The sequence below is a fragment of the Buceros rhinoceros genome, unplaced genomic scaffold (genome assembly GCF_000710305.1).
Source record: "Buceros rhinoceros silvestris isolate BGI_N320 unplaced genomic scaffold, ASM71030v1 scaffold6544, whole genome shotgun sequence".
NCBI classification, from domain to species: domain Eukaryota; kingdom Metazoa; phylum Chordata; class Aves; order Bucerotiformes; family Bucerotidae; genus Buceros; species Buceros rhinoceros.
In genome coordinates, this window is record NW_010406373.1 from 12,769 (window position 1) to 31,202 (window position 18,434).

At 49.0% G+C, this 18,434-nt stretch overlaps 2 protein-coding genes across 2 annotated transcripts in view; both read right to left on the bottom strand.

Moving 5' to 3' along the window:
• Positions 1-1,295: 1,295 nt before the first annotated feature.
• Positions 1,296-8,570, bottom strand: CRYGS (crystallin, gamma S). Its single transcript, XM_010134053.1, has 3 exons — positions 8,550-8,570; positions 3,553-3,795; positions 1,296-1,568 (listed from the first exon to the last, which is right to left on the bottom strand). The coding sequence occupies exons 1-3, from the start codon at positions 8,568-8,570 to the stop codon at positions 1,296-1,298; spliced, it is 537 nt and encodes a 178-aa protein (XP_010132355.1).
• Positions 8,571-10,848: 2,278 nt separating this feature from the next.
• TBCCD1 (TBCC domain containing 1) overlaps positions 10,849-18,434 on the bottom strand; it is a gene marked incomplete at its 5' end in the record, with an annotated part of 8,097 nt that continues 511 nt past the window's right edge. Inside the window, 5 exons of the mRNA XM_010134054.1 lie at positions 10,849-10,895; positions 11,463-11,625; positions 14,616-15,113; positions 15,265-15,451; positions 16,420-16,786. Coding sequence (XP_010132356.1) covers positions 11,496-11,625; positions 14,616-15,113; positions 15,265-15,451; positions 16,420-16,786 — 1,182 coding nt within the window. The remainder of the gene's footprint in view (positions 10,896-11,462; positions 11,626-14,615; positions 15,114-15,264; positions 15,452-16,419; positions 16,787-18,434) is intronic.

Consider the following 18,434-nt stretch of genomic DNA (forward strand, 5'->3'; position numbering starts at 1 on the left):
GGAGGAAGGCAACTATCTTCAGCCCCCCTTGGGCGGGGGGTGGGGGAAGCCCATGGGGCTGGAGCTGCCCCTCTCAGCAGCCCCTTCCCACTCCCCACTAGTGGCTGTGCTCCCAGGGGGTCACAACGCCATGGCCTGACAAACAGCACTTAACCTGCCTTCCTGCTCCGTAATAACCTCATACATCAACCACGAAGAGACAGCAGAGCGTGGCTAGAAGGGCTCTGCTTCTACCTCCAGCGTCATTACCCCAAGGCCCCTTGGCTTGATAAGCAAACAGGCTGCGAGTCCCCGAGGTGCCCAGGAGGAGAGTGCCCTGCACAGTGGACATCAGTTATTCCTGCGCAGGAGCATGTGGCCACAGCACGGGCCCAGCCTGACATCTAGCAGCACTGGCAAAACGGGGTGCTACAGCTGGCAGCAAACTGGGCTGACTGGGAACCCAATGGCCCCCTCTGCTCCCTGCACATCCCAGGTGCTCAGGGGTCCTCTTCCCACCCTTCAAAATTCCTTTAGTAGCAACCTCTCACCCCAGGGCAGCTTTTGGAGACACTCATCATCTCTGTCCTTGCCCAGCCTCCTCCTCCCCTTCCAGGTGCCCAGCTTGATGGGGTGCTTAGCCCCATTCTAAACAACCGGACCCCTTGTCTCTACATGGGGCATCCTCCATCTGATGCACTGAGTCCCCGGCATCCCCCATGGAGATTGCAACCGTCTTTCTCCTGCCTGCTCTGGGATTCCTGCCTCTCATCTTCACTCGCCCCTCAGTTGCACTGCCCCGTGCACCTCAAGAACATGCTCCTCCAGCAACAGCGTGTCTGCTCAGGCTCCCCAGGGGGATCTCACTGCATATGGCATGGTACAACCCTCATTCCCTTCTCCCCAGCCACCACTGCGCAGCAACACAGCAACCAGGGACCCCCCAGGCTCACAAAGGGCTGAGCCATCCACAGCCAGCGTCAAAAACCGGAGCACTGGGGACGGGTGGTCCCATTGCTCCACTGGTCTGGCCAAATGTAGGAGCACAAGCTCTAGCTTCAGGATAGTTTTCTCCCCTGGAGAGCAGTGGGATGGAGTGGAGGGGATGGAGCCAGTCTGAAGGCAGGAGATGACAGCAGAGACAGAGGCAGTTGGTGTTGGCAGAGATTGTTTTGCTTAGAGAAGGCTCAGCTCCACACCAGCTCCCCTGGAGCAGGATAACTCACACACAGACCCTGGGAATAAGCAGGACAGCCTGAGCTGAGAGACTCAGTTGCTTTATTGATGGCCGCTGGCAGCCCAGTCAATGGACTGTCTCATTCAGTGATACTGCGGAAGGACTGGACAGCGGGGCTTGCTGCTCCCCACTCCACGGGTTTGCGGTACTCCCCCTTGGGCAGCAGGTACTGCCTGCCCCGGTAGTTGGGATGCTCATAGAACACCCACACACCCTCCAGCACTCTGCAGGCATGGACCTCACGCATGTGCCACTCCTCCATGACGGAAGGGCAGTCTTCAGTAGCTTCAAACATCTGCCCACCAAAATCTCCTTTCTCAAACACTTGGATGTGGCCCCGGCTTCCACTTGGCTAGAAAAAGGGGAGAGAGAAAATGGCAGTGTGCTGGAGGGAGGCACCAACAGGTCCCCAGCTCTGACAGTCACCACCAGATAGGAATGGAGCTGAGGGACACTCAGACTCACATCAGGTACAAACCACCCCACCAGCACACCAGAACAGGTCTACTACAACTCACATCAACCCCAAAAGTGCAGCGGGAACGCAGCAGGGTAACTCTTGACCAAGCATCACATGCAAAGACAGCACAGAAGCACTGAGCCAGAGCGGAGCACTTTCAGGTCAAACCCCCGCCACAGTCCCAGTTTTGCAGAGAGGGATGAGAGCTCGTCAGCAAGCTGGGCTCTGTCTCAGGCAGCCTGCCCATCCCACTGCTGGCTTGAACCCTTCAGCCACTCCACGTGAGCATCAGAAGGAGAGACAAACCCCCTCCACTCCCTGCTCCTCCCGGCAATGAGGAGTTTAATGAGCTGGTGACCTCAGCTGGGTTGTATTACAGGCGAACGCAGCAGCGTGATTTGAAGCGCTGCGTTGCCTGAAGGCACTGCGGCAGTTTTAATCTGCAGCTGCCTGGACACTGTCTTCCCCCGCCTCCCCAGTCCACCCGAGCCCACTCTCGTCGCCAGCCCCAGCCGAGCTCTGTGGGGTCTCTGGGATCCATGCACTGCCGCTGTGGTTTCTCCGGGGCACTCTGAGCTAATGCCTGCAAGCGGTAGCTCCCTGTGTGTCGTCCCCGGGCACAGGAGGGGAAGCCGGGCACCAGGTGGATGTGCAGGATAAGGCCTCTGCATTTCATCCTGATGGAAGAAGCTGTGCTGCTGTTACATCTCCTGCATGTTTAGACTCCATCTTTTATGCCAGATCAGTGCTCTGAACTGGTTGTAAACTCTCCCTGCCCTCTGCAAACGAATTTAGACCTAGCTCAAGCCCAAAACAGGCTCAAAGCGGCATTAGCAAAATCTCTTCTCAGCTGTGAGACCTGCTCCACACAATGGGAATCCATGGCTGTGCTTCTCAAGTCAGAGACGCGCAGATCACCGAAGTCTGACCCGCTGCTGGCAAAAACACAGCAGCAGCACTCAGCATCTCAACCCCAACTCACACTCCACCCACTCTCCCGTCCCTGCCAGCTTTAAAGGGTGCTTCTCCCCACACATTTTCCAAAGGGATCATTCCTTCTGTTCCTTTCTCAGGGATGTTCCTCTCCATAGAGTGTAAACACTGCTCACTGCTAACCTACATTTATCTCATGTCCTGCTGGTGGAAGAACAGGTGCTGCCAGAGGCTGCAGCAGCATCTCCCTGGCATCAGTTAGGAGGGGATGAGCATAGTTCCTGTGCTGCAGTGGGGAGACACGCATCGCCCTGTGCTCTCCTAATACCAGGAGACTGCTCAAAGCATGCCAAAGAAGGACTTCAGTCATCCCTCCCACTGCTGGCTGCTCCAGCTCTCCTCCTGGGGCTCTTCTCCCCATGCCCAGAGGAGCTTGGGGACACTGAGATTGGGTTCCCTGTATCAGAAGGGAGCCCTGGCTCTCCAGAGAGGCAAACAAATTGTCCCTTGTTTCAAGTGCTCCTACAAAATCTACATCCCACTGCCACAGGCCTTGTGCCCACCATCAGATCTGAACCAGTTAGCAGCACACCGGGGGAAAGGCAAGAGGCAGACCTCAGAGCAACCTGCCCAGACACTGAAGTTCCTAGAGGAACGTGCAGATAAAACCACACTGCTGTTCCTATGGAAACTCACCTACAAAGCACTCGAAGGCATCTGCCTTTTCCCACTGCCATCAAGAGTGGAAGAGATTTACCTTCTCCACTTACCAAAAACCTTGCCACTCCCATATCAGGACTGCAGGAGAAAACCCCTCATAGCCATCCTGCCAAGGGAGCTCACACGGGTCCCCAGGAAGATGCAGGCCACCCACAAGCACACTGAAACCTTGTAATGATAGGTGTGTAAATTAAAGTGTCCCTTGGGAAGAGGTCACACTTACTATCTGGACAGCTTTGCATGAGCCAAGGCGGTCATTGAGGCCCATCCAGTGGTGATAGTCAGGATACTCCCCACGTGTCAGAACGTACATGTTCCCAGAAAAGTTGGGCCTCTCATAGGCCACCCAGGTGCCCCCGTCCACACGGATGGAGTTGCAGCGGCTCAGGTAGGTGTGAAAATCAGGGCAGTCGCTGTCACACTCATAGAAACGGCCTTGGAAATTTTTGTCTTCATAGAAGGTGACCTGAAACACAAGCAGAGGAAGGAAAGGAGGGAGGTTCCTCATCACCCAGCTCATGCACATGCCGTGCACATTCCAGCTGCATCACGGAATAAAATATCTGAAAACAGAGCCCTCAAGATGTGAAAAAGTCACTAGGCCAAACCATTGAGCAGGATCAATGGCATCCCAACTAACCCTGGCAGCCGATTCACCAGTCCAGCTGCCACCAACTCTTCCCAGCGTCTAGTTCTGTCTCAACCCAACCTGAAGTTCCCTTGGTGAAGTCCCTGTCCTCTTTGCAGCAAAACACTTAGTTCATGTCCCTCTCACCTTCTCTGTATCAGTAGTGACTAGATGATGGCCAAGAGATCCATAAGTAGCCAACGGACTGCACTAAGCAGCGTTTCATTTACACTGGCTTACTGAGCATTTGCAGTGAGGGGGTGATAAGGGGTGGTGAGGTCTTTCCTCCTGGGTCGTGTCTTCTAGCCCTGCGATCACTCTCCTTGCTCCCCCTCTAATGGTCCACAGCTTCCTTTCTCTGAAAGCTGGACGTCACGCAAGCTTTACCAGTGCCAATAAAGAAGCGCTCCACATACACAGTGGACCGCGCAGTCCTTCGACCTCCAAGGGCTGCACTTGAAGTTGGCTGCTTCTGCTTTGGTTGCTGCAAGTTTGTGACACAGCCGACAAAACTTCCGATTCATAACCACTCCTCTCTCCCAAGAGTTGCTCTACAGCCAGGCAGCTGACTGCAAAGCACTTCGTTAGGGACGTGCTTCCCTGCTTGATCACAACCTGTTTCAAAATGATCTCAAGAGCTGGTGAGCAAATCCCTTTCCTTTTGCCCAAGGTATCACCAACCCAGAGAGCTTTGGAGAGGTGACGCATTCTTCCTTCAAAAAGCCCTTCATGGAAATACTGCCAAGACCTAGATCCAGCCAGTCCCTTGTGCAGCCCCATTTTTAAATCCTTCCACACAACAATTATTCATCCAGAGCTGCTCTTCGCGATAAGGGTTCCTGAACCATCCTGTCCATTTTGACTACATCCCTTGCTTGCTTATGGGACTGGGAAGTGAGACCATGCCAAAAATTACACTAGTTTGATGAGGATTGGTCTCAGCAGATGATTGTCAGCTGCACCCAACCACCAGCCCACAGGATTTTGATCACTTACTCCAGTGTCTTCTAGAGTCTTGCACTGAATCAACTCACGCACAAGCTGGTTGATCCAATGCAGCGTATCCTCAAGACAGCTTTTCACCTTTTTCAGCCTTCCTGTACAGCATCAGCCCCATACGTGCTGCTGGGTTATTTCGTAGCATCTGAGATTGCCTCAGCCAATCATCTCCAGATGCTCTGGAGAGAATTCCTTCGCCACAGCGATTTAAACGTTTCACATGCAGTGCTCTGTAATCCATTTTCCCCATAGTTTTTCCACAGTTGAGTATTAAGATACGGGATTACCTTTTGCTCCTAGCTGGTTGTATTTCACCTACGGTGCTTTGGCAACTGGTACTGATCTAACGCCAGTTAGATCTGCTGTTAAAAATACTGTTCAAGGTCACACTTTCAACCCGGGAGATAGACTCAAATCTAGGGAAATTTTTTTTTCATATACTTCGTGTTAGAAAATAAGTTAGCCACCCTTTTCCTAGACATGGTTGGTCAGTGTGTCCCACCAGCCTGATCCGGTATCTCGGGAGTCGGACTAATCGTGCCAGAGGATTCATGTCCTTGGTCTTGAGACCTGTTAGTAGATCTTTACTAGGATAACATTATTTCCCTCATACTTTCCTCTTACTTTCGAGAGACTTATCTCCCATTAAAGAGCAAGCTGGCACATACCTGTCCCCACACCTCTCCCTCTGAGCAAGATCTTCCCACCTTCAGCGCAATGGAAAGTTGGGAGATCGCCACCATCTTCCCAGCAAATGAATAAAGACCATAAAAGGTGCACACTAAAATGCCCAGTTTCTGTTTTCTAACACTGCTGCTGTTGGGTAGTTAACCATACTGGTCAGCACTTGCCAGACACAAGCCTGTTATTGTTTTACAGATCCTGCTTCTGGATCTTTGTCCCTAGAGGTTACCACCTGAAAAATGTGCCAGCATGAGCCCAGTGAAAGCCCTGCTCACTGAGGTTTGGCAGTCACTCACCACCAGTAATCCTCGTCCTGAACCCAGTGGTCAAGAAGACAGCACCCCTGCAATACCCTCCACAAGGTGGTACACAGGGATGAATCTCTGGGCCACTCAGCCATTACTTCCCATTGGTGCAGCTGATGAGCCCTCCCCCTTGCCAACATCACTCCCCAAGCTCTACAGCCCCTCCGGATCCGCAGTCCCACTGCTGTCCACGCAGCAAGCACCCAGCGCAGTCGATGATGAACTCCATCCACCGGCTGTAAGACCACAGGTCTGGTCTCCGTGCAAACAGCACCTCGCCCAGGCAGAGGGATGCCTCCTCCTGCCTCATTCCAGGGTGGCTGGCAGTGGGAAAGGACAAGGTCTCCACCTCTGGACAACGCTCCGCATGAGTTGCCTTGACTTTGTGGCTGGCATCCAGCAGAACCAGCTCCTTTGGCAATGCCCCATCACAGCAAATGAATGAAGAATTGCACGAGATTGCTTCAGCTGGCCTTTAATTTTGTGACAGAAAAGCTCATTTGATGCTGATTCTCACCCAGCCTGACACAACTGAACTTCCATTTGGCAAAGCTACCTCGTGTACCTAGGAGGGTATTTTCCTTGCACTCCTACAGCCACAAAGCCAAAGAAATCCAAGAACACATTAAGGTTATGGCCAACCCCACAGAAAAGTGACCAGCCAAAAGTATTGTTTATTGTTTCATTCTTAGACCATTTATAGGAAGACCTAAGGTGGGGCTCCTGCTCACCCATTCTCCACTGCAGCCCTCTGCACTCACCCTCAGTTCATTTCAGACCTTCACACTCAGCGCTTCTCCGCCTTCCTCCAATGATTCAGACACGAACAGACCAGACTGACGTTTTTCGCCCACAGGATAATGACAGGTGAATTACAGATTTCAATTCCAGATTCGTCAGTTTGTTTCAGTTGCGTATTACCCTGACACAAATTGCCTTCCTTCAGTAAAGCCATCGAGTCACTCTGCTAACAGCACTAACCCGTTAACCACTCACTGTCCAAACTTTGTTTTTCGGGGGCTTACCTGGCACACAACAGATCTGCCATTGCAGATCTTCCTTATGGGATTGCAAAACTCTTACTCCCTTGGCCACCTCACAGTAGTTATCATATTTCCCCCCAAAAGCAGCTCTGTTCAAAGGAAACTCATAAACAATAACTGTAAACAACAGCTAGTTGTGCCCACTGCCTTCTGAGTAAGCAGCACGGGGGCAGTGACCCTCTTCTAGGGCAGACTGCTTGCTTACGTTGTGAGAAATAGCGTTTAATTCTCTTCTTTGCCCTTTTCTTCTCCCTGGAATAGGCTAGACAAGAAGAGCATGGCATAGAGAAAACAAGAAATTCAAACTCACTGACTTCACTCGTCTTAGACATTTTGCGGCACCACAGCAACCCATAATCCACAAATTCCCTGTAGCACACTCACAGGAGACATGGATTCAGCAGGGTGAAGGCAGGATGTGTTTGTCTCTTCAAGCAGACAGAAGACTCAAGTGTGAATCGGTTACATCTCCCCAGCACCTTCTTCACGCACAGGTACATAAAGCCTGAACCACTGCCATTTGACAGCCACCCGGTTAGAGGCAAGCAGCATTTGCAAGTTTCTAAACGGCCAAAATCACTAAGCCAGGATCACAGGCAAAAGGAGCAGCGAAGCAAAGACTGAAGCTGGATCTTCCACAGCATTGCCCAGTGTCTACAAATCCGCTCTTGCTTCTGAGCCCTCTGCCCTTACAGTCTCCACAGGTTAACAGGAACGTAACCCAGAAGCACAACTCACACAATGGAAGGATGCACATCTGTCCACGACCTCTGAACAGATGTTTAACATTTCACAGCAGAAACTGGCCACTCGCCCAAAGTTCTCGCCCTCCTTTCCCAGCTGTTTACCCCCGCCCAGTCCCAACCCTGCAACAAGGTTGCGTGACAAAACAACTCAGCTCTGCTACCTTCAGCTGAAGACCACAGCACTAGAGCTGGATCCTCACCTGAAGTGTGTCACTCTAGCTGAAGCTGAGCTTTCTGATCTACCTCCTTTCTCCAGTTGAAATTCATCTCTGCTTATTCCACCAAATCACAAGACCAGTTCGCATCCCTTGGGGAACACCATTGCCTTCGGTACTATGATCATCACTCATACATCTTTCTGTCGCAGCACACTCTTTGCTCCACCATGGAAGGGGGATGTGGCGGCTACCACTACTGTTGGGACTCAGGTCCTCCCAAAGAAGCCTTCCACGAGACTCTGCTCTGCAAATGTAGCCCATCACGTTCGCTGCAGGCACAGCAGCCTCTGCCATCAATTTACAAGACATCAGGTCCTGGTGCCTTTTAAAATATCCCCTCACCCGTCGCTGTGCTCCGCTCCATCCGCTCACAAAGCCACACCTAGATGAAACAGCCGAGATCTGGGAAAAGACTAGGGAGGGCTCAGCTCCAATTTCCCTGCGTTTCAGGAGGAATTTCAAGCATCTCTTCTTGTCAACACACTGACAGAGAGGAAAGCTGTCAGCAGAACAAAGAAACCAAAGTTTTTCCACAACTTACCCCGATAAATTCTGTACTCCAAGCCACAGTCATGGATAGGCTGCAAATAAACTTACCTTGGTTCCAGCCCTGGACATTTTCTTTTCCAGCCAAGCTCCCTAGTGCTGGAGGAATATCAGAAGCTGTTACAAACAGCCTGGATCTGAGGCACCCTTTTTATAATGGGTTTGTTTTAAACCAGACAGCCGCTTTGTCATGAGAATAGGATCCAAAAATTGAGTCAGTGATTCTGAGGCTATAGCCGATTTCCAGAAAAGCAAACAGGATTATGGAATAAAGGCAGGCTTCACCATCCTCCCTTTGTCACCATTTGCTGAGTCAGAACACCAAAACTCTGCCAAACGCACTCAAAACACACAGCCACTGCCAGGTCCTGGAGGATGGCGGGGGGTGGGGGTGGGGGGGAAATTTGGCTGCTCTCTCCGTTTCAAGCATGTCAAACAAAAGGGCATCCTCCTCAGCTCTGAAAGGCCTATCCCCATTTGTCAGAGAACGTTCCCAAGCACCAAAGGATGCAGCTAGGAAACAGACAACAGGTGCTCAGGGTAGACACCGCAGGCTTGCAAGGAACAGCCTCTGCAGAGAAGCTCCGCTTCAAAAGTTCGCCATGGAAACATCTGTCCAGCGAAGAGGCTTCTTTTATAGCACACCCTCAGCTTCAGTTATATTGCTCCAAATGGTGTCTGACATAGAGGAAAAGAAGTGTGTCGGACCACACATCCCCAAAGTGAGTGATTTCACACACCAAACAGTACAGAACGATGTCCAAATTTCTGACCATATCTGCTAGAGTCACAAATTCAACTCAAAACACCACTACCTGAGTTTCGAGCAAAAGTCTTTCTTTCAGCCCCAGTCTGCCCCACTGAGCAGAGAGGGCAAGGATTGCTGGCTTAAGTACACCCACACAGCCCCGCCAGTGCATTATGAAAAAACACCTCTGCAGCTATTCACTGCACCAGCCCCAAGGCTTAGTGAAACAAAGGGAAATGAATTTGGCACAGCAGCGCCTGAAACACACAGACCCTATTTCAAATCTGTCAGGACAAGCAGTCTCGGAATAGCAGCTCTGCGTGCCCCTCCACGTATGTTGCTGCAGCTCTGCTAAATGCACTAAGAAACGACAGCCTGAGACAGATGCGTTCAGCAGCATCTTGTTCTCTTCCCATTTTGGGTGCCCTGAATTGCCTAGTGCTGTTGTCTACAGCTCTGACTGCTAGAAAGTTTCGAGGCCACTCATTTTTTTTATTCAAACGTTGTCTTATGAAGATCAGAGCTCAACAGCAATCCAAGGTCTTATCGAAAGGCAACCCAGCAGGTTTGCTAAAACATCTCAAAGCTCCACTTGATCACTTTGTACATCCCTCCTTTAAAACTCATTATATATAATAAACTCGCCTTGCATTGCATCACCTGCCTCCCCAGGAGCCAATGAAGACCTTCAGAAAAATTCTAGCATCACAACAGCTGTGGAGCCCAGAGCTCCAAATGCTCCCACCTTCCTCTCACTGCCAGCTTGGATAGCTCTTCACAAGGAACACAGAGCTGCTGCTCTCGGTCACCCAGGCAATGCCCTGCCCTATTTTGGCCAGCTTACTTAGGTGCTCAGCTACGAGCACATCTTTCGAAGACACGTTCCACTAGCACATGAGAACAATACTCATTCACGTTGAAACTGTTTACCAGAAATATTAAATGTAGGAAACAGCATTTCTATCAAAATGCTGTACTAGGGCAGCCTTTAAAACCTTCAACTCCATGGCTGCTACTAAATTCGCACTTTTCCCCCAGCTGACTGCAGCAAAGATGTTGTGTTCCTCTAACACCCACCATACAGGTGAACACCCCTTCGCTGGGACATGTGCCAGGCTTATCTGAGAACTCTGCTTTATTAACATCTGTCAAAACAATGCAAACATATAAGAAAGTTACTTCCATAAAATCACATTGCTTAAGTGCCATCTTCATATTAAAAAAGCCATAGAAATTCATTCATTAAAAAAAAATCAAACATTTTCACATTTATAAAAACAGTGTAGCTGGCTTGTACCATAAAGATGCACGTGACGGCCAGGGCCTTGCGTCCAGCTGCGCGCCAGGAAGGGCTCCTTTGCTGGATATTTGCACACCATGGATGTTAACCATGATGACAACTCCTCGCTAAAGAATCTGCAACAAGGCATGCTTCATCAGCCTCTAGTGACATCCACTTTCTCAGTCATCAACAGAATAGTTACAGCACATTCCTGGGCAAGTGGCAGTGATTAGAAGGCCTAAACCGAACAAACAGTCCAATTCACACCGAGGCTGGGCGTCAGATGCACATCAAGTGGGATCAGTCAGGTGTCCGCAAAGTTTTAGTGAGAACTGTTTTCAGTGTATCGCTGCCTGTTCCCAGAACTCTGTAACAAAATAAGAGAAGCAAATTTTACTCCCAACACTAGCAAAGAAAAAGCAACTCAAAGGAAAAAAACACAACTGAACAAAAAAACCTAATGGTTTGAAACATGCAATGGCAGAAAAGCACAACAAGGACTTGACTCCAGCTCCTAAACCGCTTCTACCTGGGAAGAGAAAGACTACAAAGTAAGAATTATTTGAAATCTCAATCAATTCTCTCAAGCAAAAAGTGATACAGGTACGTACAGACATTAATACACACAGCCCCTCTGAAAGAGCAACTGCGCTTTTTACTTCAGATTATGTACAACACACCCATCTGCCTTTTCAGACACGCACAGACGTTCTCAGCACATCAAGCAGAACAAGGGAGGTGCTGAGTACACAGGGAACAGATTTGAACTGAAAAGAGTTTTTTTACTGAAAAATAAGAACTAAAATCAAATGGACAGATCTTGGGAGAATGTCTACTGAACAGCCTCCTACTTCTAACTCCGCCTAGGCTGTGCATGCAAACATGGAACAATTCTTCTAGACAGAGATTCAAGAGAAACATGCCTTCTACTCACCCTGCCTTTCCTTTTCTGCACTGGACCATGACGTTATCCTGCTGCCTGCTTGGAGCCTACTGCAGGAGGGACAAGGCTATCCAGCTGCTGACGGTTCCCCGTCTGAACCAGCCATTCATAGAATTTGTTTTCTACCAGTATCTGGAACTGTTTCCTCTGATCCCTGAAACCACAAGATCAGTAGGGAAGTATGTAGAGGTCACATTTATTTATAGTATTACACTTCTAACCTCACCTTCACTATGAAAACAAGCCTCCATATGTCTTAGCTGATATATGGGCTTCGTTCCTGAACTGGCTGTACCAGGAAGAGAAGGTTTTTACCAAGTGAATATGACTATAATGAACCCCAAAGGCAGAACGTCGTGGAGTTAGAATAGCCATGCAAAGTTCCCCATCCCACCAGCACAGCAACCCTGCTCTGCAGGGCTGCCCCTGCTTTACTCTTAGAGCACGGATTAAAAACTGTCTGAAAAGGGAGAAAAAGAAGATTAGTAACCAGCATTCAAGAACTAAAGACACAAAATTCTTTTCTGACAGCATCTGAAAGAGCAAGGATGGAGATCAGGAAAAAAATGTGCCTATAAAGGACACTGCTCAAATAATTGCCATCACTGCTAAATAACTTTTTGGGGTGGTTTTGGTAAGACCAGCAATAACAGGGTACACCACTTAGTTCAGGCTGCCTCTGGCGCCAGTCAGATGCCCGAAAGCAGTACAGGCTCACAGCAGTGTTTCTCCAGAAGAGCATCCCAGCCATCGGGGTGCAGCTCAGCTCCAGAACTTCTCAAGCCAAAGGTGGCACGAGTGTTGAGTAGCTCCTGAGGGACTTTTTTTCTATGAGCTCACATAATTCCTTTTTGAACCCACGTCAAACACAAACATTTTCAACATCCTGTAGAAATTTGATGTGGTTTTGCTTTGAACCCAATCCTAATTCGATGTGTTGATCCTATCCTGTACTGGGAAAAGCAGCAAACTGGCCCTATTCATTTTTGTGTCACTCAGCTTCAGAGAGGCTCAGTGTACCCAGACCCTTTTTTCCAGTTAAAGGCTCTTCTTTGTACTACCGCTTCAATGTGAGACATTCCCCAGAAAGCAGGGTTCCAGGACAGAAACTAACCTAAATTATTCCCCAATGAACATGAACACAAAGGCAGTCACTTCTTTCTTCCCTTATGGTTTTATCTTCCCCAAGTGCTTTTTATATACCTTGATCTGCCGCTGACCCTGAAAGACTTTCTGTCTGATATGCTCAGAAAATGAATAAACAGGATTTTATGCTTTTGCAAGTTGTTCCTCAAGCTGTCTTACTGGTCCTGTCTTACTGGGGTTTTACTTTCAGCCTGGCAGGATTTACATTCTTTTTTTGCCCCACTTTCCTCATTCAGACAACTTCAACTTCTTGAAAGATGTCTTCTTATTTCTAACATTCTCTTTCACCTCTCCGTTCAAGCATGGCAGCTTTTTTCTTTCTACAAGTCTGACATCCTGTTTGCTCTAAGCTTCCTAGTTGTCTCCCTAGTTGCTTCCCTGCCTGTAGGAGACAGAGACATGTCAGCTGCCCAGTTTCTTTTCAGCAAGCTTCTAAACTTGGCACAATTTCCCCCTTTTATGAAATAAGCCACTCCAGTAGTGAGCTCTTGCCTCCTGTGACTGCTGTAGAGGATGCTAAATCTAAGCACATGATTCGTATTGCCTCACATTTCTTTAACAGTAAGATTTTGGCATGCCAAACACCTTCACAAAACTCTGGGGTGAGAAACAACGGCTGGAAGGGGAAGTACCTTAGATGAAGTGGATAGACACAACAGATGACTCTAACACTGACAGGGCTGATATTATAACTTTCCTCCCTTGAAAACTCAGGGCTGAGAGTTTTGAGGGTTTTTACATCGCTGTCACCACTACTGGGCCACTATTACTCAGCCATCCTCCACCTGTCGCAAAATCCTGGCCCCGAATTCCTTCTCGCTCCCAGTCTAGAGCTCTTTCAAACTGCAGGCTCCTCCCCACTCAGCACAGTGGTACCTGCATTTCAGAAAGGAACAAGGGAAGCAAAGGGAGCTCCTCCAAAACAATGAACAACCAAATGGACTAGAACTCCTCAGCCCAGTATGATGGGAAGTGTTGACTGTTTGACCCAAGAGAAGGTTTCCACATCCTCTGCTCCCCACGGGATAAAGCCCTCCAAGATCATTGCTTATCAGCAGCCAGTTACACACCCGTTACAAGTCATCGACTGAGCACAGAACAGAAGGAAAATCTATACAGCTTAAGTACAGCTTAGGGAACAAAACTTGTTCTCATCTCTTCAAGTCTCTGCAATTGAGTATCTGGGTTTCTATCCCCGTTCTGTATTTGCAAAGGAAAGCAGGTCCTTCAGGCTGCTGCATCGAAACGGTTCACTAAAATATAATAGCAGCTGAACTGAAGTTGATGGAGAATTGTACCCTGGCCCGATCTGGCTGGCTCCAGAAAAAAGCACACAAACAAGGAAAGCAAGCTGAACTTTTTCAGAACTCCTCTGGGAGTGGGCAGAGGATTTGAGAGGATCTGATAGAGGACGTCCATGAGGTGATCTACTTTAACGGTCCACATGCGCATTCTTAGCTCACCTCAACAACAGATGGGACAGTAATTTAAAGCTTCAATCCCAATGTAAAGGTTGGGCTAAGAGTGACCACCAAGCAGCCGCAGGCCAATAATTAGTTGAGCTGTTGTTCAGAGCACGCCCCCAGATCTCACCCACGGCAGCATGCGATACTGGAAGCAGAACAGAGACAGCAAAGAGAGAACCCAGCGTAAGTTACTTACTGCCAGGGTTGATTCCTCACCTCACCCCTCAACAGTACCTAGGCATGCTTTTCCTTGAGTCTTGCAAGCTAGGAAAATGGAATCACGTCAAAGCAGCTCCTTCAGAGTTACAGCTGTGAGTGTGATTTCTCTCACTATGCTAACACCAAAGACCAAGATCCCCAGATTACTGATTACTAATGCTCTAGAAATGGCATGCAAGATGCGGCTCATGCAGATCAACCCATCATCAAACCAGTTTTGTGGAACCATATCAAATGAATCTTCTGTTTGTACGTCTGAGCTGAGTTGAGCTGCAACACAGCTCAGAGAGCTCTGTTCAGATGCAGCACTCACTTGGTCAGGCCTGCCTCCTTCACAGTTTTCTGCCAGATCTGTACCTTCTGCTCTCGCTGACTCAGCGCCTTCTCATACACAGGGGGAAGCCCACCTGGCGTCTCCGTGGTGTCTCCCTCCATCTCAAAAGGAATCACAAAGGTGTAGAAGTCCGAGGGAGGCAGGAGGCGGAAGACACTCGTGTCACCACTCTCCTTGCACACCAGCATGGGGCTGTCCCAGTAGTTTGGCAGAGTAGCCAAGCCCACCTGAGCCATGTGGTCTTCAAGCATCGGATAATGGGTGTGGAAAGGAGCAAAGCTGACTGCTTGGTTACCTGAGAGGATGAGAGGCTGGCTAGGTGTGAGAATGTAAAAAGTACAGCCAGTGGTGGAAGAAAGGGACAAACGATGGCAAACCACAATGACCTTGATGTTGTCACAACTGTGGACATGAACGGACGCCTGCACAGGGCCAAGGACAAAAGTGCTATTTCGGCACTTCTCAATAGTCACAGATCTGCAAAAGAACAAGAAAGTGAGGGCACAGTGAGCAGGAAGGAGGAAAAGCAGGACTTTTCCACTGCTTAAAGCCCTCTAATGAGATTTTAGCACTTGAACAAACTTGCTGAAAAGACAACTAGCTCTACCCCAGGAGAACAAAAACTCACCGGAGAGGAGAGAGGAGATAAATGAAGGACTCATTGCAGCAATGAATTCTTACGTGAGCCCCCACCAGCGTGTCTGAGCTCTTGGCCAGCGTCTGCTTGTACACCTGGCTCATCATCACCATGGGGGACACCTCAGGGACCACATGAGCATTGCAGGCAATCTTTGCTCTCCTCGTTGTTCCTTCAACTGCAAAATAAAGTTCACCAACGTATTTAAAATTTTTAAAAAGCACAAAAGCTATACGTGATTGCAACAGAGACACAGACATGATGGTCCCCACACTACTTAGCAATCCCTCAAGAAAATAATCAGCTCAAAACTTCAAGGCCACTACCATCAAACTGCATCGCTCCACACGCCAGTCGTACCATCCACCAACATCTACTGGGCAGGTCAGCAGTACACTGCAGTCAGAAGCTCCAGAAGACGAGGCGATCATTGAAAGATCAAAATCACTTCAAGATTATTCAGGGGCAGCCAAGCTCTTGCCACAAGCTACAGACTGCCCTAACCTAAGCATCTCCTCTTCCAGAAGCCTGTTTCTGAACAAGACTTAGCTTGGCAGGAAGATACTTCTGGGAAGTTTTATGTTGAAAGCAGGAACTGTGCATTTTGAGACAGTGAAATGCTCCCTCTAGAGTACAATCCTCGAGCAACCCCACCGTCCTACCTAAGCACTGTCACTCTTACAGTCATGCAGAGAAACAAAACATGACTTGGGATTTTTTTCTTCTGAGCAGAAGGTGCTGTGGCTCCACTGCCATGTCCCTGCAGGCAAGGGGCTGCAACTCAAGAAAAGGAAACCTAGACCAGTTCTCAGCTTTGCCACAAGCATGGCACCTTACCTGTTCTCTGTGCCCAGCTCTACCTGAATAACGAGGGCAGTAACATCAACCTCATTCAGAGGGGTCTTTGACAATGAAGTCATTAATGTTTGCTCACAAAGTGATCCAAAGACTGGAAAAATACACACAGATGTCACAGAGCACCCTCTAGTCGCCCAGACTCGTCTCTAAGCTGTCATTTTCCCCATCTCCACTGACAGTAGGAGGAAAAGGAGGCAAACCCCCAACGCCTCTATCAGATCCTTGAGCAGCAAGAAAAGCTGACACCAGAAGGTTATTTCTAAAAACAAGGGCAAGTTCTGTAGCTACCTTGTTGCGCCCACGCGAGTTTCTTCCCAGACTTGAGGCAGGCAGTCATTCCAAAAGGGTTTGCTGTCAGGCAAGACCGCAGCCAGCTCTCTAGCTTGTGGAAAGAGAAGGCTCTGGAGACCTTTGAGTAGCCATTCTGCCCGTGACAGGGCTGCCAGAGGGCAAGCTCATGCAGGGGATGGACCATCCTGGATTTGTTTACTGTCCCTTCAATGAAAAAGCTGAGGGCACAGACAGCTTCGTAGGACACCAAGCTACTGTGGGTGGGATGGGAGGAGGCGGTGAGCTGCTCCGGCTCCAGCAGCAGCTCCAGCATATCCGAGAGGTGGCTCTGCACAAAGGCACAGTGATCCTGATCGTTCCAGTTCTTGGCGGGCACAAAAACACACAAGAAGGAGGTGAGTTCTCACAGATCTGACAAGCTCCACGGACATTATACAACGCATCCATGCTCGCACTTGTTCTAAAAGGGGGAAAGCAAATCAAACGTGGTGCTCTCCCCTGCTCATGCTTCTGCTGCTCTGCTCTTCCAACACAGAGAATGCAAACTCCTGTCCCACACAAAAAAAACCCACGTTTTATTCTAAGGCCAAGTACCAAATATTTCTTTCTAGAAAGAAGAAAGACTCTCCTACGATCCTTCCCACACAAATTCAGACAGCTCCTGCTGGCAATTGAAAGTAGGAAACAAATCAATTACTGACAGTCAAGGTCTTGCTACTGCTCTATCGGAAGATCAAGGCATCTGTTCCAGACCTTCAGATATGATTCAGTGCCACCTTCTGAGGCACTGCAGGGAAAAAAGCAGAGGGTCATTCTTTCACAGAGAGCAGACCAATAAACCAAAACATCTCTTAAAGACTCATTAGTTCAAATTCTAAAGGGCTCCAGACTAAAAAAAAAAGCGTAGGATAGAATTATGGCAGACTTTATTAAAGACGATGTTTGCTGGCCTGCAGACTGCCGGACAAGCCACACACAGCTGTGATTCCACCTCATCCTCACCATCCACCAGGGCTGTAGCCAAAAGGGCTTAACAAGCAGCTGCAACTTGTCTAGTGGCTGAAGATCCCTGCCCTGAGACAGAGACCCTCTCGCACCAGACAAGCTGTGCTACATCATTTCCAAACCGGACACGGTTCACATCGGGCATCGCTGCAGCTGGGGGATCCTCACCCAACTGCACAGAGAAAAGTAACACATCTGGAGACAGCCTGTGGGGACTAAACCTCTGCGAGGGGGACAGCAGCAGCCAAGATGCACCGCCCTCCTGTCCGGAGTTCTAAGCAATGGCTACAGTTAAAAGAAAAGATCTGCTTTTAAACAACACTGGATGTTCCACAGGCACCTGACTCACGGTCCTGTTACCAGTTCCTCTCGTTTCTCTTTTCATTTGTTCAGTCTTTCAGTATAAAGCTACCGAGTTCCTATTTTTATATGACTTCAGCTTGTCACAAACTACATTTGCTACCTCATGCTCACAGCATCAGTCATGACAGGAACCCAGGGAGGTTTGCAGCTGGCCTTTATAATGATGTTGCCAATCTATAATCCGCTCTCAAACACAGAGCTGCCCACAAGCTGCACCCGATACATCCAATTCACTTCTCCTCTTTCAAAATACTTGACAGCATTTCCACGTGGTCAACCTACTGGTGACGATTCACCTCCACTCCCTGAGAGGTAACTTAACGTTAGTGACCATCTTGGGATCCTAACACTCTGCAGTGGATCACAGGGAAGCCACCTCCCACATAAGAAAAGCTTCCGTCTGATTTATAGAAAAAGCAAAATGTCAGTTATTTCTTAAAAAAAGAACTGCCAAGACCCCGAGAGAACTTTTTCTCAGACTCTAGGGCTGTGGCCAACTTTTGCTAGTAAAGCTGCAGCGAATACACCAACTTAATTTCATCTACTATTGAGCAAAGTATCTCCAATCTGACTCTAGCTTTGACTTTACCACAGGCAGTTACACCCTCAGGAACAAACCAGCCACTTTCCAACGCACCTCAAGG